At 38.6% G+C, this 26741-nt stretch overlaps 1 protein-coding gene across 6 annotated transcripts in view; it reads right to left on the bottom strand.

Annotated features, from left to right (window-relative positions):
- Positions 1-26741, bottom strand: part of FKBP15 (FKBP prolyl isomerase family member 15) — a 54206-nt gene that overhangs the window by 15728 nt on the left and 11737 nt on the right. For 3 of the 6 annotated variants that reach the window (XM_060154568.1, XM_060154572.1, XM_060154569.1), the window contains exons 3-19: positions 24473-24557; positions 23954-24023; positions 21657-21731; positions 21083-21181; positions 19156-19305; positions 17968-18036; positions 16513-16659; positions 13611-13753; positions 13070-13127; positions 8754-8861; positions 6240-6342; positions 5651-5757; positions 4063-4177; positions 2573-2682; positions 2157-2264; positions 1542-1636; positions 581-683 (exon numbers count right to left, since the gene is read on the bottom strand). In XM_060154568.1, coding sequence (XP_060010551.1) covers positions 581-683; positions 1542-1636; positions 2157-2264; positions 2573-2682; positions 4063-4177; positions 5651-5757; positions 6240-6342; positions 8754-8861; positions 13070-13127; positions 13611-13753; positions 16513-16659; positions 17968-18036; positions 19156-19305; positions 21083-21181; positions 21657-21731; positions 23954-24023; positions 24473-24557 — 1745 coding nt within the window. The remainder of the gene's footprint in view (positions 1-580; positions 684-1541; positions 1637-2156; positions 2265-2572; positions 2683-4062; positions 4178-5650; positions 5758-6239; positions 6343-8753; positions 8862-13069; positions 13128-13610; positions 13754-16512; positions 16660-17967; positions 18037-19155; positions 19306-21082; positions 21182-21656; positions 21732-23953; positions 24024-24472; positions 24558-26741) is intronic. The other 3 variants (XM_060154571.1, XM_060154573.1, XM_060154574.1) reach the window with 2 other exon arrangements.

Raw genomic sequence — 26741 nt, 5'->3', positions numbered from 1 at the left:
TGTCCCAGCTGATGAGGGGGAGCCCAAACAAGAAGGAACTCATTTCAGAAAAACAGTGTCACTGGAGCAAAGACAGGAGGAGTGGGGCTTCCAAAGCAGTCATCTCAACCCAAGACCCACAACAGTCTTCCTTCCTTATAGCTACTTCAGAAACAGGTCAAAATACCTAATTCTGAACTGACTGAAGTCAAACAGCAAAACTTTAAAATGCTTTGGCAGACACAGATGAAGGAGCAAACTAAACAGTCTCAAACTTCACAATAAATGTTTGTTATGTGGCATAACAGAAATCGTCTGTTGATTTTTTCAGTAGAATAGGATTAGTTTCTAATAAACTGTATAATCCTCACCTTAACCAGATTACTAACATCAGTGATTGTTTTTGAGTCAACTTATTGTAACGCATTTATACAACAGAAATCTGGATGTTGGATATATTAAAAATCTGTTGGAAGATTTCTAGTTCTCTTCTCAATGATGGCAAAAATTCTGCTAAAAAGCGAACTGGTAAGGACGTACAGAGGACACTCCTTGGCTCTACACATCCTGACTTGGGCTTTTCTCTCCCCAGTTACTTTACCTTCTCTTGCTCAGCATGCAAAACTCTTGCCTGTGTGTTTTCTGTGGCAGTTTGAAGTGAGTTGTTCCTCTTCTCCATCATCAGGTTACTCTGCTCAACATACCTTTGAAATAAACAGGGAAAAAGAAAACATTTATCAAGCACTCAATGCATACCATGTATAACCCAATGTATCAATACATTCGGTCGTCAGAGCATTGCTCTATACCTTCATCAGGAACAATCTGAAAGCATTTTGTTTTCCGAAGATCTGCAGTAATCAAGTTGGGAGGCAGGAACCTGGACCGGGGTGAATTGCTTTGAATTTGCAGAATGAAGAGGAGAGGAATTTGAACATGTGTGGTGAGGGGAAATAAGAGAGGAAAGAGACAGGAGTATGAAGGCTACAAGGAGGGAAGAAAAGAAAGCCGCTCCCCTTCCCCCTTCCATGTGGGAGACAAGAGACACTGGAGAAGAGAAATATGGGAGGATATTTTAAAGTGAAATGCTGCTGTAACATGTTCCCCTGATCCCTCCCCCCAAAAAAATTTTTCAGAAGGATCTAGAAAAATTATACAATGCTTGGGTTTTATGTGGAAATCAGTGAAGTTCTGGGTGATAAAATAAGAGTCAGCCCACACAGAAGAGAGAAGAGGACATCAGGAGTTTTCTAGGCACTAACACTGCTATTACAGATGAGGAAACTAGAGCCGGTGGGAATAAATAAAACGCCCAAAGCCACACAACAAATGAGGAGCAGAGCCAGGATTCTAACGCAGGTGTGCATTACATCACAGCCTCCTGAGCCCTTTCTCCTGAAATCCGTTCAGTCAACAAGCAGTAATTCACATGACAGGCAGGAAACAGAAAAGAGCAGAAATACACATAAACTTCTGTAAACAAACATGCTTATTTAACTTGGGCATTTACAAGCTAAACCCTTTTTTGTCCATCCTAGCCAGTGCCCCGTACCTGTCATTACCTCTGATTTCGTTCAATTAGTTCACTAATCTTGTCATTCTGGTCTTCTATCCGACTGCTCTTTTCAAGGATCTCTTGCTTCAATCTTTCATTTTCCTAATTCGAAATACATGATGTTTAACTTAAGTTTTAAGAGAAAAGCACCAGATAAAAGGGAATCAACTTGAACTGACAGGTGATACTATTACATATCTGAGAGAAAAATCTAGAACTTATGTCCACATAAATATAATACTTAAAACAATGTATCAAATTCTACCTGATGGATACAAATCACTACATCCAATAGACTAAATGTATAAATGGCTATAAAATGAAGTGGAAACTTTGGAATATGGTCAAAAAAGAAATGTTTCCTTCTGATAATAGAGTGATAAGTCACTTGGAGTAATTAAGCCATAATGGATTTTCCAGAATTTCCCAACTCCGTGTGGCATTTATCACATGCTCTTATTCCTGGAGTAGAGGTTTCAAACAGTAGTACATCTCCAGAGAAAGCAGCGGCAAGATCTCCAGGTTGAGTGCTCTGTTCTTTTTTTTTTTTAATGATATACTTTTCTTTTATTAGTTACCCATTTTATACATATTAGAGTGCTCTGTTCTTGATCACTCTCACCTGAATAATTCGTTGGATGTTGCTCATAATCATGCTTGTTTCCATTGTCACCGACATGCTAGGAATGAGCAGGGAATTGCCAGTGGTACGTTTTTGTAACTCTTCAACCTACAAAAGGAGTGCCAGAAAGACTTTTCATGACATTTTTAAAAGGAGAAATACAATTTACCCAAGGTCTGACTACTTTTTTGAGGGGGTTAATAAGTTTCTGAGACAATCTCCAATGTAAGCAGGAGTTTTCTTCTGCTAACTGGATCCCCAAATAAAACGACCCTTCTAGGGAAATAACTACTAACTACTATGAATACAGGAAACCAGGAAGAGTTTACCTATAGCCCTGGTTGCTCCCTGTTTGTATCCCCTCTTTATACCCCCACTTTCAACACAGCCCCTTAGTCATGAGATGACTCAGTCACCTTAGTCATGAGATGATCCATTTTATCAGCCACTTTGCTGACTGCCATTCGAATTTCAGTGTTATGTTGCCGGGCTTCAGTCATGAGAAATGAAGCCATGTCACCTGATCCTGAACAGACATTAGCCAAAAAGAAACTTATGAAACTGTAGCAGAGGATACTGTATGAAGAAAAGCCAACAGCTCTATCAGCAGAGGAAAGAAAGAAATGAACATTTCCAAATACTGGAAAATGCTGTAGGTGATTTACACTGTCAGGAGAAGATGGAGAGGGGTTAAAGGCAAAATGGCTCCAAAGCTAGCAATACCCAGCTATCCTCCTGCAAAATGCATCAAGTGATACAGTCTGTTCAAGGGCACAAGTTGTGCACTAGCAACTCAGATTGCTTCTCCATTCACCCAACTGCATGCCAGGTATTGGACCAGGTACCAAGGATACAGCAAGGAATGAAACACGGTTCCTGCCCTTGGCAAGGTCAGTCTGGTAAGGAGACTCACGTGTAAACAGATCATTATAACAGAGTGTTGTAAGTGCAAAGAATGAACCATGTACGAGGTTACAAGGTACAAAAGAAGCACAGAGAAAAGCAAGATTAACTCTTTGGTGACACACGTATACAGTTATGTCTCTGAAAGGAGAGCAGAGAGGGATGGTAACAGGAAGCCTTCACAGAGGAGATGACAGATTCAGTGGTTTCCCAGATGGAGAAGGGCAGGGCTTCCAGACAAAGGATGCACCCAGGAAACCCTTACCACTCCAGGACCATAAATTTCATTGTGGGATATACTTGCTTCTTCCTACCACTGTCCTAATACACAAAGTGATTACTGTACAAAAGACAAGCTGCAGAACAAGAAGGCAGGATACCATCCCAGCTGTGTGCATTTTATTTTGCTTTGTTTTTTACATTAGGCAACCACACTTGTACATGTATACAAGATATCTGAAAAGTGACTGTTTCCTAAGGTCAGGGGGGTTTAATGATGGAAAAAAGTAACTTCACACCTTTTTGTGTTGTTTGACCTTTTTATAAAAGTATATTCTTTTCACAACTTTAAAATTTTAACAAAATAGCTTTCAGAGATACTGAACAGTCATGATGTTTTCTCCCAATTTCCTCCAATGTTTTTACTCTTTTACTATTAGCTATGAACTCTACAGAGCAACTCTGAGAGAGGAATTAAAAAGGGCTGCCAGGAGAAAATGCAAGAAACAAAACACAGAAAGTGGCCATGAGGGTTTCTCTGGGGATGATGCAAATGTTCTAAAGCTGGATTATGGTAATAGTTGCTCAACTCTGTAAACATCCTAAGAAAACCCATTGAATTGTACACTTAAAACGAGTGAATTGCACGGTATGTAAGTCATACCTCAACTAACTTGTTTAAAAAAAAGAAAAGAAAAAAAGGGCAGAGATCTACTGGAGTCAAAATGAAAAAGGAATGGGAGGGAGGAAAGCACAGTAAGAACAGAAGATGAGAAACTCCTACCTTGAAAATGAGGAGACTGAGAGAGCGGTGCGGGGTACAAGGGCCGAACGGGCTGCAGCTGGGAAGCAACAGCTGGTGCCTGAGGATAAGCATAGGCTTGCATACCTGTATAGGGCTGAGAAAATGCCAAGTTACAGATGGCTTATAAAACAGTCATATCTCTCTTTTCTGCTTAATTTGTCTTGGATGGAATAAAGTAGATAAACTGGAAGTAGACGCAAACTTATTGAAGCTGGAGATGTATGAGGCCAGGGTTTGGTATTGGGTGATAATTGCAGCAGGAGAGTCATGTATGTAATCCAGTGATGCCTGGTCACTAAAGTCATACCTAGAGAGTGAGGGAAGCGTGTCTCAGGTCACTCCCCAGTCCTCTTGTGATGATTTAATTAAGTAGGAATTCATCCCCCGGCCATTGGGCCTATTGATGGTCTAAAAATTTAAAACTAAGCAAACGATGCTTGGTTTCATTAAGGTAAAAGAAGAGGTGTTCACTGCGATTCCAAACTAAAGCCACCAGTTTCCAAAGGATGCCTCTCCCCTTCTAGATTGTGATGCTTATCTGTATGACCAAGAGCTCTCATTTTCCTCTGAGCCTCAGCCACCTCAACTATAAAATGAAAATAATAATACCATTTCTTAGGGTTGTTGTGTGGATTAAATGAAGCGATATATAGGTAAAGTTCCTAACAGCTCGTAAGTAAGTGCCTGGAAGACAATAAATGCTCAATAAACAGCAGCTATCATTTTAGTGATGATAGTTATTCTTCCTTGAATTAAGGAAATCCAGCTCATTTCCAGGGATTGGTATAACCATCCATTACTAAAAAAGAATCTTAGTCTATAGGATATAACTCTCCATTAGGTCCATTCAGGAGTGGGGAGAGGGCCAGGTAGGACTTTCCTCAATTCTGATACACCCCTTCCTAATGGGGCATAACTTGGCCACCATCACTCTGATCCCTCCATCAAGAATCACCAAGGAAGTGAGGGTCTGTTACCACGGGGAGTTAAGTCTCAACCATCAAATGTGTCAGGGCAAAAGAAAGAGTCCACTGTCCGGGCAAACAGTCAGCAGAGGCAGACAGGCTGTTGCCACTGCCTTCTGTGAAAACAGAAAAAAACCTCCTTTTAAGAGCTCACTTTTGGAGGATAACTAGACAAAGAGTTCAGCTGTATTTTCATACAGCCTCCATCCATTGACCTCCACCACAACCGTTCTGCTGAGTGGAGTGCAGAATCTTGGCCTATCAGCTGTTTGACAGAAGAGAACACAGAAGACTTGAATCTATAGCCCTCAATTAGACATGTGTGAAAAGGAAAACAAACAAACATTGCTTGGGCTTTTACTATGTGCCAGGCCTTGTGCCAGGTGCTTTGCTTGTTCTTGCACAAAATCTTTACAACCACCTATAAGGTAGGTAATCCCTTGCTTGTTTAGACATGAGAAAGTAGGAGTTGAGGAAGGAGAAAAATCATAAACTCTGTGAGGAACTGGTACAGTACAAATCGTGCAAGAAGAAGAAAAGAGACTGCCTAGAACCAGAATCAATTATAGCTTATAACTGATATGGTTTAAAAATGTTGTTACCTGAAAGGACTGGGCGTTTCCAGATACAGCTGAGTGGGAATCATGAGATGCAACTTGCATCAAGGCAGCAGACAGTGTTTGGAGCCCAGAAACAGATGGCTGAGGTGCTAAGATAAAGCAAGAAGTGTTCACTGTTATCCATCCCTTGCTTCTTGGTACAAGTCTGGATTATCACCTTTCAAATCACCACCCTTCAGACTTGACCACTTCTCTCACCTAGTCTCCTAAACTCAGCTCTACTGGAGTCTTAGCAATGGGCTAGTGGAAGGAAATTGGGCATGCTCAGGTGCACGTGACTCAGACCTTCGACACCATCAGCTGACAGATAGTGCAGAATTACACACAGGGAGATGGCTCATTAGCTGAGTGTCGATTTCCAAAACTGACAATGCAACACAGCAGACACAGCAAGCAGACCAAATACATCTCCAGGTCTGAAAATGCCCTACCAAGGGACAAACTGACAAGTTTTATACTCTAGTTCAGTTCTCAATACTAAAACAATGCAGCCTAACATTTTAAGGAACAATGATGACAACTTTGGTACCGACCCAATTCAAGGCCACAGAGCCTCAGAGAGGTTCCTTACCTTGTGAGGTCATCTGTGGTAGCACTGGATGGGCTGGCTGAAGAGACGGCTGGATGGACGGAGTCACCATAGGCTGCCCAGCTCCTCGAAGAGCATTCACGTCCTGCAACAGCATGAGCATTTTGGTTACTGTGTCTATGGGTCCTTAACTGAAGACTGAGGGTGACTGTCCACCCTAAACCTGCTTACAACCAGTGCTTTTAGGCAAAGAAGAGGCAGGAAAGGCAAGCAGAAAGGCAAGAGTTGAAGGTGTGGGCTATGGGAAGAAAGCACTCTATTATATACTGGAGTAGGATCCCTTCTCCCTGTAAATTATATCAAATAATCATAGTTAATTTCCAGTATAAGTTGTTGATGTTATTTTGCCTGAAGCAGCTAGAGTGACTGCTCCCCATAATGTATCATTTTGCAAACCAGCAGCTAGCTTCCTTCAGACTGACCTAGTCTGTTTCCACAGAATTAGGGCCTCTTACAAGGAAACCCAGGGAATAATGCAGCCTTTCTCTTCTGCCAAATAATATACACAGACCTCAAGGTACTCACAGAAAATCAGATAGAGTAGGATTCACTGTGCCTCATTACGATGCTGTTTTTGACAATATAGTTTTAGAGTGTTTTCCCCTCATTCTTTCTCTTCATAAAAGCCAAGCAATGTTGGTCCCTACTATAATTCTAAACAAAGTTAACATACAAACATCTTCCTGATTCATTCAAGGAAAAGAAAAACTTGAGGCACAATATACAGTGACTGTGATCTGCTACGCTACAGTTTAAGGGCTGAAATCTCTTTGACATTCTTTTACTTCAGAACTTCCTCTTGTTTCCCAATATTCTCAGAAATGTATTTTGCATTTCTGGAAAAGCATCCCAGTTTTACATCATTACATAAATCAACCTAAATGTCTAACAACAGAGTAAAAGGAATCATGATAAATCAATGTAACAGAGCACTGGGTTATCTTTAAAGGTGATAAAGCTTTGTTTTATTTATTTACTATTTTTATATTACTGATATTAACATAAATGTTCATGATATAACATTAAGTTAAAAAATCAGATTATGAAACAACATATAAAGAATGTCCTTTTTGTTAAATATGTTTCTTTTTAATTTACATTACTCTACAATGAATAATTCGCACCTAAAAATTTTAATAAGAATATTATCTTATCCAAATTTCATTTCCAGAAACCAGATAAAAATCAATCCTATAACAGATCCCAGAAATCCTATCTTCCTTTAAAATGTTAAATCTACACAGAGCTTTTCCGTGAAGAAATAAAACAAAATTGTGAAAAAAAAAAAGCCTATTTTGAAAATTTTTTTCCTCAAAAGCATCACGCTTGCTTTGTTTTACATCAATATCAAAGAATCCTAAAAATTAATCACTGTTAAGTGTTTCAATTCAGTTGAGAAAGAATTATTTTATTCAATAAGGAACTAACCAATGGGAAAAGAACTTAGTTGGAATTAAGTTACTTCTCACCATTCACCAAATTCCAGATGGATTAAATATGAAATAATAGATCTAAACATATAATAATAAATATTTTAAAAAGACATGTGATGTTTACAGTATCTGAAAGTGGGAAGGCTTTCTAAGCATAATGTCAAAAGCAAAAAACAAAGGGAAAAATTGATAGAGCTGATTGCAATAAAATTTTTGAACTTCAAAAAAATCATGCCGGGCTTCCCTGGTGGTGCAGTGGTTGAGAGTCCGCCTTCCAATGCAGGGGACATGGGTTTGATCCCTGGTCGGGGAACTAAGATCCCACATGCCACGGGGCAACTGAGCCCGTGCGCCCCAACTGCTGAGCCCACATGCTCCAACTACTGAGCCTACGCACTTTGGAACCCGCACCACAACTAGAGAGAAGACTGTGTGCTGCAATGAGAGATCCTGCACGCCACAACTAAGACCCAATGCAGTCAAAAAAAAATTAATTAAAAAAAAATCATGCCACATACAAAGCCAAAAGATACAACAGTGGTTTTTTTTGGCTGCACCTCATGGCTTGTGGGATCTTAGTTCCCCAACCAGGGATTGAACCCGTGCCCTTGGCAGTGACAGTGCTGAGTTCTAACCACTGGACTGCCAGGGAATTCCTACAACAGTGTGATCTTCATATTAAATTACATCAGTGGAAAAATCAACATTTCCCAAGAGAATCTAAACATTCAATCAACAAATATGAATTCATTCTTTTATGGGTCAGGCATTATGCTGCCTAAAGGCTGATGTTTGCTGACAACAGAGATTTTAGTAGAAAGCTAAATTAACTACTTAAAACTGCCCAGTTCTTGTGGCAGATATACAGAATTGCTTCCATTTCTCAGGGGAAGTGATAATTATAGCAGAAACACATGTACCAATACCAACCTGTATCATTCTGAATATAAGCTCTCTAAATAATGATTCTGGGTTAGAGGCAGAAAAAGCAATAATTTCAGTTAAAAGAACAGAAGACAGCAACATCTGCACTATTCATTCTAAGACAGCCAGTGGGACATACTTCAATTTCTGAATCATTGGAATCCAGCTGTGGTGGAAGAATGGGCAGCATGGGCTGGCCCATTTTAGCCATCCGAGAGATCAACTTGGCCTTGACTGTATCCGGATTCTAAAAAGAGAGGAAAGTCACAAAAATCACTATAATCAAGGTTTATTACCTTCAGTCAACTCTACGTCTTTTGGCTCTTATATCAAATCTTTCAACAAGTCCCCCCTGCCTTATCTATTTGAAACTATCTTCTAGAAAATGAGAATTAAAGATTTCTTGCCTAGACGCATACATGGGTCACAATTAATAACAGTAGGAAAAATAATTCCCTATATGTTGGAATGGACAAAGTGATTTCATCTGTATTCCTTCACTGCAATCAAGTCTCCCTACCAGGCATAAGTATTCTCATTTTACAGATAAAAAAACTAAAGTATAGATTAAGGGAGGAAGGCATTTTAGATAATAGTAACCTCTCAAAAGCCCAAGAGCAACTCAGCAGATAAATATTCAGAAGAGATTTAGGGCAAAAAGAAAACAGGAGCTCTGTGTTCTAAATTCAGGTTCATTTAACACTGACTTGGCACTGATGACGTACTAGTCCCCGAGCTAGACGCCTCTGTATGCATTAACTGGTTTAAAGTGCAGCCTTCAGAGCAGAATGTATACTCCTAAGGGTGAACAAGATGATCTAATGAGTATAAAAAGAAATGACCATGACCTCTATTTTAAAATTATTTTTAAGCTACAGTAAACATCAGACATTAAACTTGTTTACAGGGATGGAGAGTACTTTATGTATATAATTTGTAAACAAACATATACTGAGAGGGTGTATCATTTTTTCTTAACTAATGGAGACACATAATCAAAAAAAGTTGGGTCTATCAAAAGAGGACTAGTTATATAAACCAATATTCACACAATGGAATATTGTGATCTAAAGATAAAAAAAAATGAGGATGCTTTCTATATACAAACATGGAAAGATACTGTTATTATAAAAAGCAAGGTAGATAACATATATAATATGCTATTTTTTTGTGAAGGGGGGAAAATAAAATATACATTCCTATTTGCTTGCATCTGCATAAAGAAACATTGAATACAGAAGAAACTAATAAAAGCAGTTACCCAAGGTTGGGGATGAGATAAAATAGGGTACATGGGGGCAGGGGTAGGAATGAGTCTTCTCAATGTATATCTTGTTATACTGTTTTGCTAACTGTGCCATGTGAATGTAATTACCTATTCAAAACAAAAAATAAAAACTTAAATGTAAAAAGAACCAAAAGATGGTTAATTTTATATTATGTGAACTTTGCCTCAATTAAAAAACCAAAACTGTAAAATAAGAAAGAAAAAAAAAGGTTGGAGAGCACTAGTCTACGAAAAGTTACTGAAGCTTAGAAATAGGTGACAAAAGTAGCTGTGTCTCGAGACTACAAAAGAACTAATACTGAACAATCGTGGCTATTCAAAGATCTGAGATTATAAACTGTTTTTCAATTTTCTTGATTCTCTGGCTTAACCTTCTGGGTTTAGATCACTTTTTACACATATCAGATCAATTATTTGCTTAATTAATTTCTGCTTTGGACTGAATATAAGCAAATAAACTAGTGTTGGAGAGAAATTAATCATCAATTTCACTTCATACAATTATTCTGTTTCCCAATGTGGCAGGTGAAAGCCACAAAGCTTTAGAACTTGAAGCACTTCAGCTATCATCTCATCCACATGTAGCAAACTCAGATGCCTTCACGGACCAGGCAGAGCAGCAGCAAACACAGTGTACATCTTCTAAAGGTCTTCAAATCCAAATTTTACTACAACAGTATGCTAGTCTTCTCATGTTACAGTTGGGGAAACACAGAGGCCCAGACACCTGATAGAAGTCAACTAATTGGTGAATTAGTGTAGAATTCCTCTGAGAGAATGAAAGTATGAAGATATGTAGCATTAGCAGTAATTATGATAACAGAGCTAATGTTAATTGAGCTCTTACAATATGCCAGACGCAATACTAAAAACTCCATAGGCATCATTTCATTTAAATCTCATAAAAATCTCAAGATTACTGAAGACAAGCTCTATGTAGGCTTTGAGCTTAGTGCTTTATAAACATATCACGGGAACACTTAGAGGGGCTGTGAGAATTATTTCCATTTTTTTTGTTTTTTATTTATTTTTTAATAGATCTTTATTAGAGTATAATTGCTTCACAATACTGTGTTACTTTCTGTTGTACACCAAAGTGAATCAGCCATATGCATACATATGTTCCCATATCCCCTCCCTAGAGCCTCCCTCCTATCCTCCCTATCCCACCCCTCTAGGTCATGGCAAAGCACCGAGCTGATCTCGCTGTGCTATGCTTCTGCTTCTCACTAGCTAATTATTTTACATCTGGTACTGTATATATGTCGATGCTACTCTCACTTTGCCCCAGCTTTCCCATCCCACCCCGTGTCCTCAAGTCCATTCTCTATGTCTACATCTTTATTCCTGCCCTGCAACTAGGTTCATCAGTACCACTTTTTTTTTTTTTTAGATTCTATGTCCATGCATTAGCATATGGTATCTGTTTTTCTCTTTCTGACTTACTTCACTCTGCATAACAGACTCTAGGTCCATCCACCTCACTACAAATAATTCAGTGTCCTTTCTTTTATGGCTGAGTAATATTCCATTGTATATATGTGCTACATCTTCTTTATCCATCCGTCTGTTGACAAACACTTAGGTTGCTTCCATGTCCTGGCTATTGTAAATAAAGCTGCAATGAACACTGTGGTACATGACTATTTTTGAATTATGGTTTTCTCAGGGTATATGCCCAGTAGTGGGATTGCTCGGTCATATGGTAGTTCTATCTTTAGTTTTTTAAAGAACCTCCATAGTGTTATCCATAGTGGTTTTATCAATTTAGATTCCCACCAACAGTGCAGGAGGGTTCCCTTTTCACCACACCCTTTCCAGCATTTATTGCTTCTAGATTTTTTGATAATGGCCATTCTGACCGGTGTGAGGTGCTACCCCATTGTAGTTTTGATTTGCATTTCTCTAATAATTAGTGATGTTGAGCATCTTTTAATGTGCCTCTTGGCCATCTGTATGTATTCCTTGGTAAATGTCTATTTAGGTCTTCCATCCATTTTTTAATTGTATTGTGTATGGTGTTACGTAGTGTTCTAATTTCATTCTTTTGCATGTAGCTGTCCAGTTTTCCCAGCACCACTTATTGAAGAGGCTGTCTTTTCTCCACTGTATGTTCTTGCCTCCTTTGTTGTAAATTAGGTGACCATATGTGCGTGGGTTTATCTCTGGGCATTCTATCCTGTACCACAGATCTATATTTCTGTTTCTGTGCCAGTACCATACTGTCTTGATTACTGTAGTTTTGTGGTATAGTTTGAAGTTAGGGAACCTGATTCCTCCAACTCCATTTTTCTTTCTCAAGATTGCTTTGGCTATTCGGGGTCTTTTGTGTTTCCATACGAATTGTAAAATTTTTTGTTCTAATTCTCTGAAGAATGCCATTGGTAGTTTGACAGGGATTGCACTGAATCTATATATTGCTTTGGGTAGTATAGTCATTTCCACAATATTGATTCTTCCAATCCAAGAACATGGTATATTTCTCCATCTGTTTATGTCATCTTTGATTTCTTTCATCAGTGTTTTATAGTTTTCTGAGTACAAGTCTTTTGCCTCCTTAGGCAGGTTTATTCCTAGGTATTTTATTCTTTTTGTTGCAATGGTAAATGGGAGTGTTTCCTTAATTTCTCTTTCTGATTTTTTGTTGTTGGTGTGTAAGAATGCCAGAGATTTCTGTGAATTAATTCTGTATCCTGCAACCTTACCAAATTCATTGATTAGTTCTAGTAGTTTTCTGGTGGCATCTTTAGGATTTTCTATGTATAGTATCATGTCATCTGCAAACAGTGACAGTCTTACTTCTTCTTTTCCAGTTTGTATTCCTTTTATTTCTTTTTCTTCTCTGATTGCCGTGGCTAGGACTTCCAAATCTATGTTGAATAAGAGCGGCGAGAGTGGACATATGAAGAAGCTGAAGACCAGAGAAGTCAGATAATTTCCTCAAAGCCACATGCTTATAAGAATAAAGATTTGAATCCAAGTCTGTCGATGCAGAAGCCCAAGCTAATTTATACTGACTCTCAAGTAAGGGAAAATGAATAAAGTAACCACTGATTTCTAGCCTAAATCAACATTTTTCAACATTTTTTTTCTCTAACCTACTATACCCTAGGCACATGAAACCCTTCTAGCCAACTGGGGATGAGGAGATAGACTTATATACTCACTGTATTTACTGTAAGCTGTTCACTGAGGGAGTTAGATTTGGAACGAAGAACTGACTCCCTGAAAGCAAATAAGACATATCCTGAGATAAAAACAAAATCCATAATCACGAGTCTAGATTATACTGTATAAACAAATTGTTTTTTAAAATGTTTGCCAATTTAATCTCTGTAAAACAGAGTTTTAACTCTTCTTTAGTTTGTATAATTTCTGAAAGCTAGTGAAGATGGACAATTTTCCATTCAAATGCTTATTATTTACATTTCTTTCCTTGGATATATATTTTGTGTTTATACCTTCTGCCCAATTTTCTTCCAGAGTTTGGCAGGTATTCTTTTATATCTAAGTTAGTGCTTTTATAGAGTATGAATATTAATCCTTTGTCAGAAAATCTGATGCAATTACTTTTCCCATTTCTCTCATCCCATTTTTTCCCAATTATTTAAAATTATTTTAGTTTTCAACTATATCCCTATTTCTGAACCCCTCTAAGAATCATTTACATGGACAATAAAAGAGCTTTATACAACTCCAGTATCTTACCCTGATTTGAAAGGAACAGATGTGGACGGTGACACAACAGGATCAGCAGAGAGGCTGTCAGCACCAGGTATGGGTGAAGGGGCTGCAGAATCCCGGGAACTAACACTGTGCCCATCAGAGCCGGAATCTCTAGCAAATTTGACCTAGGGAAAGATCAACCACAGATGGAACAGGCTAATAGACCACAAAAAAAGGCACGCTTCCCCCTCCATTCTCCTTTCATTTTACTTATTCTTCATTATACAAGTCATTACCTAGTCACTGTAGGCAAATCAGAAAATGTAGATAAGCCAAAAGAGAAAAAAAAGGTAACAATCACCTGCAATTCAACCACTAAGCAATAACGTTTTTAGAATTTTGGATGTAATATTTTGCACTTATATTATCTGTATGTGCGTGTGTGTGTGTGTGTGTGTGTGTGTGTAAGTGCGTGTTTTACAACAATGGGGCCATACCGTTTTGTACCCTGCTTTGCTCACTCACTGATATATTAACATATTTCCATGTTAACTAAATTATTATTTAGTTAACTAAATTATTAACCGACAACATCCTTTTTAACTACTGAAGAGTAGGTCTAAGGGTCATGCCCCTAACTGCTATCATCTACAGGAAAAAGTCTCCAAAGGATTTTGGGAACACAAGTCATAAATATCTATGTTATCATAAAATATATTTCACCAATTCCTAGTTGTTGGATATTCAATTTATTTCTAATTTTTTCTATACAAACAATACTTCTAAGAATAGCTTTATCTCTCTTTGCACATAATAATTTCCAAAATACAAATTCCCAGAAGTGAAATTGTTAGATAAAAGGTATGCTTATTTTTAAAACTTTTGATATATACCATTAAATTTCACACCGTAAAGGGTAAACTACTTTATACTCCGTAAGTAGTATATAAATCTTTCTTAACACTCTTGTCACATTGGGTATTATTGTTCTGTATCAGCCTTGTCAGTTTTTTTTTTTTTTTTGGCCACGTCTCACGGCTTGCGGGATCTCAGTTCCCCGACCAGGGACTGAATGTGAGCTACGGCAGTGAAAGCCAGAATCCTAACCACTAGGCCACCAGGGAACTCCCCCAGCCTTGTCAGTTTAATAATCAATTTGTAATTCTTTGGTTATTGGTAAAATAGGATATTTTTTTCTTATGTTTACAAAATGTCAGTCTTAATGGATTCAAAATGGTTTGTTATCTATTACCACCCCTGACTTCCTCAAACTCAAAGGAAAATTGAGAAAGAATATAAAAGCTGTGAAAAAGGCCGCTGGAAGCACATCAGTCAAAGAGGACTGGAATGCCCACCAGAGATAAGGGTGTCCAATTAGGAAAGAGTCATTAATAAAAAATGCATATCCTGGGCTTCCCCAGTGGCGCAGTGGTTGAGAGTCCGCCTGCCGATGCAGGGGACACGGGTTCGTGCCCTGGTCTGGGAAGATCCCACGTGCCGTGGAGCGGCTAGGTCTGTGAGCCATGGCTGCTGAGCCTGCGCGTCCGGAGCCCGTGCTCTGCAATGGGAGAGGCCACAACAGTGAGAGGCCCACGTTCCGCAAAAACAAACAAACAAACAAAAAAATGCATATCCTTTGTTGCAGCAGGAATAAAGGAATAATCACCACAATGAGGATGGTCATAATATTTATTTGCATTGTACTTTATAGTTTATAGTCACAAACATTATCACATTCAGACTTAATAATCACAGTATAAAGCAGAGTCTTTTTTTTTGGTGGTGGGTAAGGGGGAACATTAATTAACCGCAATTTGTTAAAACTTTATTATAGAAATTATTCTTGATAAAATTTTTAAATGGTACAAAGGGTAGAATGTAAAAAAGTAGAAGTTTCTGAACTCCATTTCCATTCTCCAGAGAAAATCACTTCATTTCTTTTAATGCCTCCAGAAATTTTATATGAATATATGGGCATATACATATATTCATTTGTATACTCACAGACACACAGACACACAAACACAAGATCATACTACCATACTGTTTTTTGTTTGTTTGTTTGTTTGAATTTATTTTTGGCTACATCAGGTCTTAGTTGCAGCATGCAGGATCTTCATTGAGGCATGCGGGATCTTTTGCTGCGAGGCGCAGGCTCTTTGTTGTGGTGCACAGTCTTCTCCCTAGTCATGGTGTGTGGGTTTTCTCTAGTTGTGGAGTGCGGGTTCCAGGGTGCGTGGGCTCTGTAGTTTGCGGCACGCGGGCTCTCTCGTGGTGCGGGAGCTCAGTAGTTGTGGCACACGGGCTTAGTTGCCCCGTGGCACGTGGGATCTTAGTTCCCTGACCAGGGATCAAACCCGCATCCCCTGCATCGTAAGGCGGATTCTTTACCACTGGACCACCAGGGAAGTCCCCCCATACTGTTTAGCAACTTGCTTCTTTCACTTAAAAATAGATTTTGGATATTCTTTAAGAACTACATAGAAGTCCACTCTATGAAGAACCATAATTTAACCAGTCTCATAATAATAGACACTTAAGCTGTTTCCAGTTTTTTACTATCACAAACAATGTGGCAGAGGGAGGAAACTATGTATCTATCTCTATTTATCTATCTATATATAGGTATCTTTGCACTCTTAAGTAAACATGTTGATAGCATACACTTGTAGCCATAGAATTACTAAATCAAAAGGTGTGAACATTGGGCAGGAATCACTATTTTACAGATAAAATAAAAAGGTTAGTGTAGAGAAGTGACTATGAATACAGAGCCAAGAAGGACATAAACCTTGGCCTTTAGATTCCAAAGCTGTTGTTCTCTCCAACTATACCATTTCTACTTTAAAAAAAAAAGATATCTTCAGAATCTTTTTCGACACATTGATTTATTCACTTTACTTAACTAGCAAAGAGGACTCATCAAACACAACATTTCACTCACCCGCCTAATCTCCACCTCGAACACCAGGATCGAGTCTGTTGATGGAGTCCATCCTATTACCCCTTCAGAGCCAGCAGCGCAGGCTGGCGGGATGATAAGCAACCGCTTCCCTCCTTTTCTCATGCCCACCATTCCATCCTCCCAGCTCTTTAGGAATCAGAGAAGAGGAAAAGCTCATCAGATACAAACCTTTTCATAAGACAAAACAAAGTACAGGATCATCGGGTTTATATTCCCCCCTCCCCACTGGTTATAAGAACATCTAGAATACTGCTTCTCAATTCACTTGTAAAAGACAGCATATCCAGGGCTGTATGAAATATACTTACCTTAGATGATGAGAGAAATTGGAACAGAAGAACAGCATTAAAATAGAAATAAAAGCTATCACTTATTAAACACATTTTTCTAAGTACTTTGCTAAGTGCTTTACTTCCATTATGTTGTTTAATCCCTAAAATAACTTCATAAGGTTAATAGCAATATCTCCATTTTACAGAAGAGAAAATTGAGGCTTAAAGAGGTTAAGTAACTAGCCCAAGATCAGTTAGTAAATTGTTAAGCCAAGATTTCAACACCAGATGAGTCTAACTTTAAGGGTCATGCCCCAACTGCTACGATCTACAGGAAAAAGTTTCTAAGGGATTCTGGGAAAAGGAGTCATAAGCAAAGCTATGGAGAAAACCATTCTGCCACATGGATAAATGAGTACTTTACAACGCATCAGTATGTCCTGACACAATGACACCCCACATGTGTAAAATACTCTTTTTTTTTTTTTAATATTTATTTATTTGGCTGCTCCAGGTCTCAGTTGCAGCACACGGGATCTTTCTTGCCACGTGCTGGATCTTTAGTTGCGGCATGCAGGCTCTTAGTTGCAGCTTGAGGGATCTAGTTCCCTGACCAGGGATTGAACCCAGGGCCCCTGCATTGGGAGTGTGGAGTCTTGACCACTGGACCACCAGCAAAGTCCCTAAAATACTCTTTACTTTATAAAATACTTCCACAATTGCTAACAAAGAAATTCACAACATGAACCCAGGTCCTCAGACTCCAATCCCAGTGTTCCTCCTGCTATGCTGTACTTGCTTCCCATCATGATTTAAAGCATCCCAGACAGATCAGAATCACCCATTATGATACACTTCTAGAAGAAACAGTTTCACCTCTTTCTCAATTAGGCGATAGGAAGAATTTAATAGTTCCCTCAGAACCAAAGGATGAAAAATAAAATGTAGGAACTAGAGAAAAGAAATGTACCCTTCTTCAATATATTGTCTCACAGGTAAAAATTTCCCAAATGCAGGTAACATAGCACATTTTTCTCTTCCTATTTTTTTAACCAAGCCTTTCCAGATTCTCCAAAAATATACCCAGGTTAGAAATTTTACAAAGTAAGCCCACTGCAACTGATAAAACCCATATATAATAAGAACACAGTTAAGCCTTTACCTTGATGACTTTTCCTGATCCTAATTTCAGGCGAAGCAGCTTATCTTTGTTAGCAGTGGAGTCAAAAACCTGAAAGTTGATCAAAATAAACAAGATTAGCCAATTTCAAAAATAATAATAATCATTATGATATTCAACTTAATACACACCAGCACAGTACTTCTGAAATAGGTAATGTCAAATAAACTGGAAAAATACTTCTTAAAAGACCTGAAAAGAAGAGACCACATCATGGCTAAAGGTGTTATCACACTGAATATCTCTGAGGCAAGGATTTTCCAGGTTTAGAAAAAAATAAACTTCTCCTACCAAGTGTTTAAAAATATTTTCATCTATAAAGAATTTTCAAATAAATTATCTCATTTGATGCCAACAGCCATCCTGCCAAGAAAGCAGGGTGAGCACCACTAAGCTCCATTCACAGGAAAAAAAAATTAAGAGCTTAAATGACTCGACAAAGTCAAGTTAGGATAAAATTGGGACCTGAATCCACATTTTCTGGACTCATAGTCGAAAGCTCTTTCTATCACACCACACTACTTTTGAGGGCTTAATAATAAAAAAACAAAACAAGCCCAATCTATTCACAGAATCTAGTATAAGAAAAACGGAAAAGGGCTTCCCTGGTGGCAAAGTGGTTGAGAGTCCGCCTGCCGATGCAGGGGACGCGGGTTCGTGCCCTGATCCGGGAAGATCCCACATGCCGCGGAGTGGCTGGGCCCGTGAGCCGTGGCCGCTGAGCCTGCGCGTCCGGAGCCTGTGCTCCGCAACGGGAGAGGCCACAACAGTGAGGCCCGCGTACCGCAAAAAAGAAAAAAAAAAAAGAAAAAACGAAAAACGGAGAAACAACTGTGAGGAAAGTCTAAAAAGTTTTAAGACCTAATCCCATAAGAATATATTCAAGTTTAAAACTGGTATAGGAAGAGACATACATATGAACAATTACCAAAAATGATACTCGCAAAACTGGTTTCCTTTCTCTAAGTAGAAGAGACGTAGTGGCACTGAGCAGATTTTATACATTAGCATTTCATGGCTATGCCCCAAAAGCAGGTGTAGAGACTAAAGCAGGGCTCCTCAAAGATTTCTATTTGCCAAAAGCAGCAGTTCATAGTAATAACACCTTACATTTGAATAGCTCTCATGCTATTTAAATTACAAAAGAACTTGCAGGATACATTTTCTTACCTGGCCCAGTCCGTGATTCTGAAAGAGCCAGCTGGTATAGGCCACTTCCAAAGAATCTCCAACTTCTACAGCAGGGCCTTCTACTACAATGAGGTCCTGTGACAGCACTGAATCCAGGGAAGAGGTGCTGTTGCACTTGGCGATGCATACCTGTGCGATGAAATCAAAGCAGCATAAACTTAGTTTAAGCTCAGTAAGTACTCACTCAGTTATTGCTAATGTTCTTTTCCAAACAGTGGCACCCACTAGCAAAACAGATTACATGTTCAGAAGTAAACCACTCCAAAGTCAGTAATCTCGCCAGGAATCAAAGTGCCTAAGAAGTATGGTTTTGGAGTCATACTGTCTGGGTACAGATCTGGGCACTGTCACTTATTAACTTGTGACCTCAGCCAAATAACTTAACTGCTGTGAACCTTATTTCAGAGTTTTTTTTTGTAAGATGGAGATAAAAGCTTTGCATATTTCCTAGGGTAGTTATGAAGGCTGAGCTAATACAAGTAGAGTACTTGGCACAGTGCCTGGCAAATAACAGTAAGTACACAATAAACATTAGCTATCATTACTATACTGATTTACTGCTTCAGTGTTTGGGAACCTGTGAAAGCTAGGGGAGCCTCTAAAAAATTTCAAAATGCATTTCCAAAGGCATAAAATAAAGGCCCTTTACAAAACCATGCTGTATTCCCAGAATTCATATCTCTACCACCTACAGATTTACCCATATTGCCTTAGCACAGATTCTAGGCAAGGAATTCAGATACAACTTTATGAATAATTTTTCTATAGTCAATGTTTAAACATAGTATACCTTAGAAACTTGCTACTCATTTTCTTTAAAACAGTTTCATTATCGCAATCACATAAACGCTAACTAAAACAATGAGAAGTCATTTTTTATCAAGCAAATAAGACTAAGAAGGAAAAAAGATAGTAATTCTAAATGCTGGCAAAGGCATAGTGAGAGAATGACAGGGATGTAAAATTGTACAATCTCTCTGAAAAGCAGTGTGCCAAAGTGTATACAGAACCTAAAAATATATGAACCCTTTGATTCAATCTTTCACTTCTTCTAGCCTAAAAAATAATCAGAGGGAAAAAAAAAAGACAGATTTGTATACAAATCTGTATAGCAAAGATGCTCACTACAGTATCATTTATCTCAGAGACTGAAAATAATCTAACTGCCTAAAAGTAAGGGAATGATTAAATAAATTAAGGAACATTCATGTTATGCAGCTTTCAAAAATGTTTCTAAATAATTTTTCATGAGGTGGGGAAAGATGCATTTTACATCATTAAATAAAATAAGCAAGAGCTCTTAAAGGGCTATAACTACTTATGTAACTCATGAATAGAAAAAAATGAAACATTAACAGTGATTACTTTGGGTAGTAAGATTATGAATGATTTTTTTAAAAAAACGCTTTTCTAAATTTTCTATAATGACCATGAAATAACTTTAAAAAATTCTCTTGAAACACTACTTTAAAAAGATAGTTGTGGGCTTCCCTGGCGGCACAGTGGTTGAGAGTCCGCCTGCCGATGCAGGGGACACGGGTTCGTGCCCCGGTCCGGGAAGATCGCACATGCCGCGGAGCGGCTGGGCCCGTTAGCCACGGCCGCTGAGCCTGCGCGTCCAGAGCCTGTGCTCCGCAATGGGAGAGGCCACAACAGTGAGAGGCCCGCGTACAGCAAAAAAAAAAAAAAGAAAAAAAAAAGAGTTGTGTTTATTCCTTAAGATAATTTATGAAGTGGAAAGTGTTTTAAAGATGTAAGTTTACATTTAGCCTTTTTTTCTCCTTAAAGTCTCATTTTCAAGCAATTTCAATAAGTATTCTTATTATTTCCCTAAAATACAGTAAGCTCAACTGATGAATTTAGTGGGTTTTTTAATGCTTGTCACTAAAAAATATATAGATATTACCTGTTTATTGAACTCCACAGCAGCCTTTTCAGACTCAAACATGATGGACCAGTTTTGTCTCTGATCATCATAAAAGGTGCTATAGTTATTGGGCCGAACCTGGGGAAAGGAGAAATGTTGGGATAACTCAACTGCAGGCAGTGTAGCAGATAAATCTGGCTGCCTAAGTTCATGTAGAAGGGCCTTGACTCAGGTGGACCCAAAGAGAGCTATCAGGGAACTTTCTTCTTCCCTCCCACCCTCCACCAATCACCCCTTAGTCCACATTCCCAGAAGGCAGCCAAGAGACCTTTCCAAGAGGCTCTGTTAAGATATCCACTCTGGGGAATTCCCTGGCAGTTCAGTGGTTAGGACTTGGTGCTCTCACTGCTGAGGCCCCGGGTTTAATCCCTGGTCGGGGAACTAAGATCCCTGCAAGCCACAAAGCACAGCCAAAAAAAGGAAAAAAAAAAAGCTATCCACTCTGCTCTCCAGAGCGGAAGTAGTGGATCTAGTTCCCACCAGGTATGCACAGATCAATCTCTCCTATAAACCAATCCCAAAGGATTGATGATTCCAATACAGGAAGCCTTACCATTAGCTCAAAGTTCAGATGAATCCTGGCAACAGTAACTGGCTGTTGCTGACTGATATAAAGAAGAATCCTATACTGTACTCAAGCAAAGATGGGCAGGAAAAAAAGAGAGAACAGAAATTAAAAGGCAATACAAAATCAGCAGTAAGATGTCAGGAGTCAGGCTTCATATAGGCATAAAACTCAAAACTCAGTTCATCCCTTAAAGCTTAAAGTTTAACTTACATCTTCTCACCATCCACTTTAATCTCTTCTCATTTTGACCCTACTCTTTAACTATAGTTAGCTATGTCTTTATTTTGTTGGTGTTTTTATTTGCATGAGGGGTGACTACGAGATATACAAACAGCCAACAGGTACATGAAAAGATGTTCAACCTCATTAGGCATTAGGATAATGCAAATTAAAACCACTATAAGGTACCACTTCACACTTATTAGAATGGCTATAAAAAAAAAAGGAAAAATAATAAAGTTTTGGCAGGGTAGTAGAGAAACTGGAACCCTCATATATTGCTTGTGGGAATGTAAAACAGTATGGATGCTGTAGAAACAGTCTGGCAGTTCCTCAAAAAGCTAAACAAGGAATTACCATATGACACAGAAATTTCACTCCTAGTATACATGTCAAAGAACTGAAAACAGGGACTCAAACATACACTTATACGTCAACGTTCACTGCCTGTTATTCACAATAGTCAAAAGGTGGAAACAACCAAGTGTCCAAATGATGGATGGATAAATAAAATGTGTTATATACATACAATAGAATATTATATAGCCATAAAAATAATGAAGTTCTGATACATGCTACAACATGGATGAATCTTGAGAAAACATTCTGCTAAGTGAAATAAGCCAGACAAACACTGTATGATTCCACTTATATGAAATACCTGGGGTAGGCAAATTCATAGAGATAGAAAGTAGATTAGAGGTTACCAGGGAATAAGGGAAGGGGGATGGGGAGTTATTGCTTCGTGATTACAGATTTTCTGTTTGGGGTGACAAAAAAATGGAAATAGTGGTGATGGTTGCTCAATACTGTGAATGTAATTTATGCAACTGAACTGTACACTTAAAAATGGTTAAAATGGCAAATTTTATGTCTCCTATATATTTACTACACACACAAATACACACACAAATTAAAATTCAACCCCAGAAGGGAGGGAGGGACTGACTACGGGGGCTCATATACAATCTTGCACCAGAAAGGACTTTCTTTACCCTATGTGAAGCAGATAGAGTGAGGAGCTAATCTTATAGACTGAGCTGGTCAGGAAAGGATCACACATTTATTAAGAGCTGGTCCATTTCTGGTTGTCCCTACTCTTGAGCACTATCTTCGTAAGCTTTTGATTAAGAGTCTGGAAGGTCTCTGACTCCTCAGTCTTGACTTTTCTGCCCATCAGAGATTCTGAGCTGAGATTCTTTAGCCTCCTCCCCCATGAAGTTCAAAATCTAGCACATGTATTGAGAGGAAGGTTGTTGCTTTCCCACCCTACAGTAGGATTTTATCTCCTATGCCCCACAAGATTGCAGAAGTTTCCCTCTGCCTTTCTGGCACAGCCCTTGGACTTCCACACCACCCCCAAACTCATTAAATGTCCCACGGGCGCGTGGGCTTCAGTAGTTGTGGCGCGCGGGCTAAGTAGTGGTGGCGCATGGGCTTAGTTGCTCCACGGCATGTGGGATCTTCCCGGACCAGGGCTCGAACCCATGTCCCCTGCATTGGCAGGCGGATTCTTAACCACTGAGCCACCAGGGAAGCCCTCTATTATTTCTTATGCATATTTCAACAATGTTCAAAACCTTCTGGAGCAGAATTTGAAGCTAGATACAACCCACAAAAGGAAATCAGTCTCCACACTTCTATCCACATCTTTTTGACTCAAACCAATATTTTGCTGTGTGATCGACTACCCAACTCATCAAACTTTCAAAGGATAAACGGTGGTCATGCTCTAAGTGGTACACTAAATGTTGTTCACTACCTAAAGAAAGGATGTCCTCGGTAAACGGTTTACTCTGAAACTCTCCAAATTCTTAAGCTAGATCCATTTCACAAAGGTCAAACTTACTGACTTTGAGCAGTTGAATTTGTTTTAATACACAACAGTAAGCAAAATGTGACTATAAATATTATTATATATCTAACATTAAAAATTCACATTCAGTACAAACAATCAATCTAATCCTCTGATATGTAAGACATCAGACAAGTCCCGATAAAAACCGGCTCACTGATATAATTTGGGACACGTGAATATACATGAGACGAGGAGGCAATCTTACCTCTCTGGCTGTGTGATTTCCCAGGACTGCAGCACCAAATTTGCCCTGCTTTACATATTGACCATTTGTGCTACAGAAGCAAGAAAAACAGGTATTAATACTTCCTTCAACTAAGTAGAACCAGCTTTCTTTTCTGCCATATAAAGTGGGGAATCTAGTCATTCAGCCTCTAGATAGGGACAGAGGTGAGTAGTTTATAATTTAAAGCTCATATACAACTTCTTTACTCTTTAAACATCTACTATTCATGATATCTCAGTGGAGTGGCTTTCTTTGAGCGCTTAAAAAGGCAGTTGTTGAGGGTATAAGCAGTTCCTAGAGAAAGTACACAAGATAATGGCTCTTCAAAGTTTTGTGTGCAAAATTCTCCAAATGAAACATTAAAAAGCATTACTGATACTTTGTCTATGGCAGGACTGAGTAGCCATTTTGCAATGAACAGAAAGGCTTACTGCAAAACGCAGGAGCTTAACCCACACCCCCACCAACTTTATAAAGTGTTCCTTCTCAGCTACTTACTAGCGATATGCATGGACTGCTGTTGCAACCAATACTGTGGAAGTGCCTGTTGTGGTGGGTGCTGTTTTTGGTGTCGCCTGATTTCCTGAAGACGAAGAGATAAGGCAGAAAACAAAGTTGTCATTCATTTCTTGCTTGAAACTGATTTTTAACCCTTAAAGCAGCTTCAAAATTCTTCTTTAACCTTGTAGTTAGTGTTACAATGCTTTCATGACCATTGTCCTCATTTGATCCACAAAATGGCCCTATGGCCGTGTCTGGGGATGAGGAAACTGAGGCTCTAAGCCCCCAAGTGCCTTACACGATGACAGCAGCAAGCCTAGGACTAGAACCCAGGATTCTGGCTCCACTCCAAACAAGTCTTTGGGCTGGACGAGAAGCACTGTCTAGAAAACAAGGTCACATTCCATCTTCCTTTTCTCCTTCCAATATTTTGACAGCTTTAATAAATAAAAATGAAGCTGTTTCCCCTTCCCTTACTTCTGGGGTAGAAAACTTATGATATTAAGATTATATCCATTACTTTACTTTTACAGTGGTATAAAGTAACACTAACATTTAAAAATAGTATATTTAGAGTAAATGACATATTCACACTCACCACATCAATCTGTTGAGAACACAAGCATGGCCATAGCAACCAAGAACTTATTTTCAAAAGTATCCTTGTTTGATTCCTTTTGTGGTTATTAAAAACAAGACAACAGACCCAAAATGGAGTCACTTAGGCTAAGACCCACCCCACCAAACAGAGATTCAACATAATTACAGTTTTGGCTCTCCCAGAAATGGAATCTTAAACCAGAATGATCTGATCAGCACTAATTAGGTAATCTGTTTGATAGACCTCTGCTATCCCCTAAAGGAAAGTAACCTTGTAATAAGCAACCCACTTTTTTGCCTAGTGTTACACTAGACTCCCCCTTCTGCCTGGTTCCTGCTCCCTTCTGCCTATAAAGGACTTTCATTTTGTCAGAGCCCCTATCTACTAGATTGGATGCTTCTCAATTCATGAATCACTGAATACAGCCAATAAGATCTTTAAAATTTACTCAGTTGAATTTTGTTAACAGTACTGAAATACCTTTTCCTGGTTATAGAGTACATGTACAACTGTAGAAAACTTAGCAAATACAGAAACACGTAAAAAAAATGACCTATAATCTCACCACCCAAAAATAAACATTAATAATATGATGTATTTATTCCTAGTCCTTTTTCTATACACATAAACTTTCCAGCTTTTTCATCTTTTTTTAAAGAAAATTAATGATTTGACAATCTCCTTTTTTCACTTAGTGTAGGCATTTCCTTATACTTTTCAAAACAGTCTCCAAAACACAAAATAGTCCTAAAAACACTTTTTGATGGTTAAATACTATGTTGACTCTACTAGAATTCATCCAACTTCCTATTGTTTGACATTTCTTTGGGCTGTTTCCAATTTTTCTCTATGATAAATAACACTATGATGAGCGTCCTTAAAATGCACATTTTTGCATGTACCTCTAATTACTTTCTTAGAATTAATTCCCAAAAATGGAATTATGGCATGCAAGAGTGTGAAAATTTTTAAGGTTTTGTTACAACCTGCCCAAATGCCCTTGAGAAATGCCATTACCAGTTTACACTCCCACCAGCAGTATGGGTAGGCCAGCTTTGCATCCCTGACAGCAAGGGGAGATAATCTTTCTAAATCTTTACCAATGGGATACGGGTGGCATTAGGAAAAGGGGAATGCCACCTCACTGTTGTTTTCATTTGCATTTATTGATTACAGGGAAGGAGAAATTTAACATTTTCTATAGATTTGTATTGGCCATTTACTTTGTTTTATTTTGATGAATTGCCCATTTTATGTTGTTGGCTTATTTTCCTAGTCTGGGTTGTTCTTGTTTTCCTTATTCTTTTGTAAAAACCTACAACATAGTTTTAAATTCAATCAGTACTTTACAGTTGTATGTAATGCTACAATAAAACTTTTCTCCTGAGAAGCAGTGAATACCGAAAAACGGAGGAACTAAGGCCTCAGTTATCAGGCCAAGTCTGAAACACAGAAAAATTACTGTCTCCCCAAGGTCAGCCTAGCATCCTCCTTCAGGTTAGTTTCAACTCTTCCCAGTACACTCTCATCTCCCTACTTAACACCCCTGTTCATGGATTTGCTAGAGGGATAAGTGAGTCAGATGCCACAATCATGTGATCTTCTCATTGGTTAAACACGTCTTCCTCTCGGAAATCAGTATTGTACAGATTCTTGAATTCCCCG

The sequence above is a fragment of the Lagenorhynchus albirostris genome, chromosome 7 (genome assembly GCF_949774975.1).
Source record: "Lagenorhynchus albirostris chromosome 7, mLagAlb1.1, whole genome shotgun sequence".
NCBI lineage: Eukaryota > Metazoa > Chordata > Mammalia > Artiodactyla > Delphinidae > Lagenorhynchus > Lagenorhynchus albirostris.
This window is presented reverse-complemented; position numbering and strand designations above follow the sequence as displayed.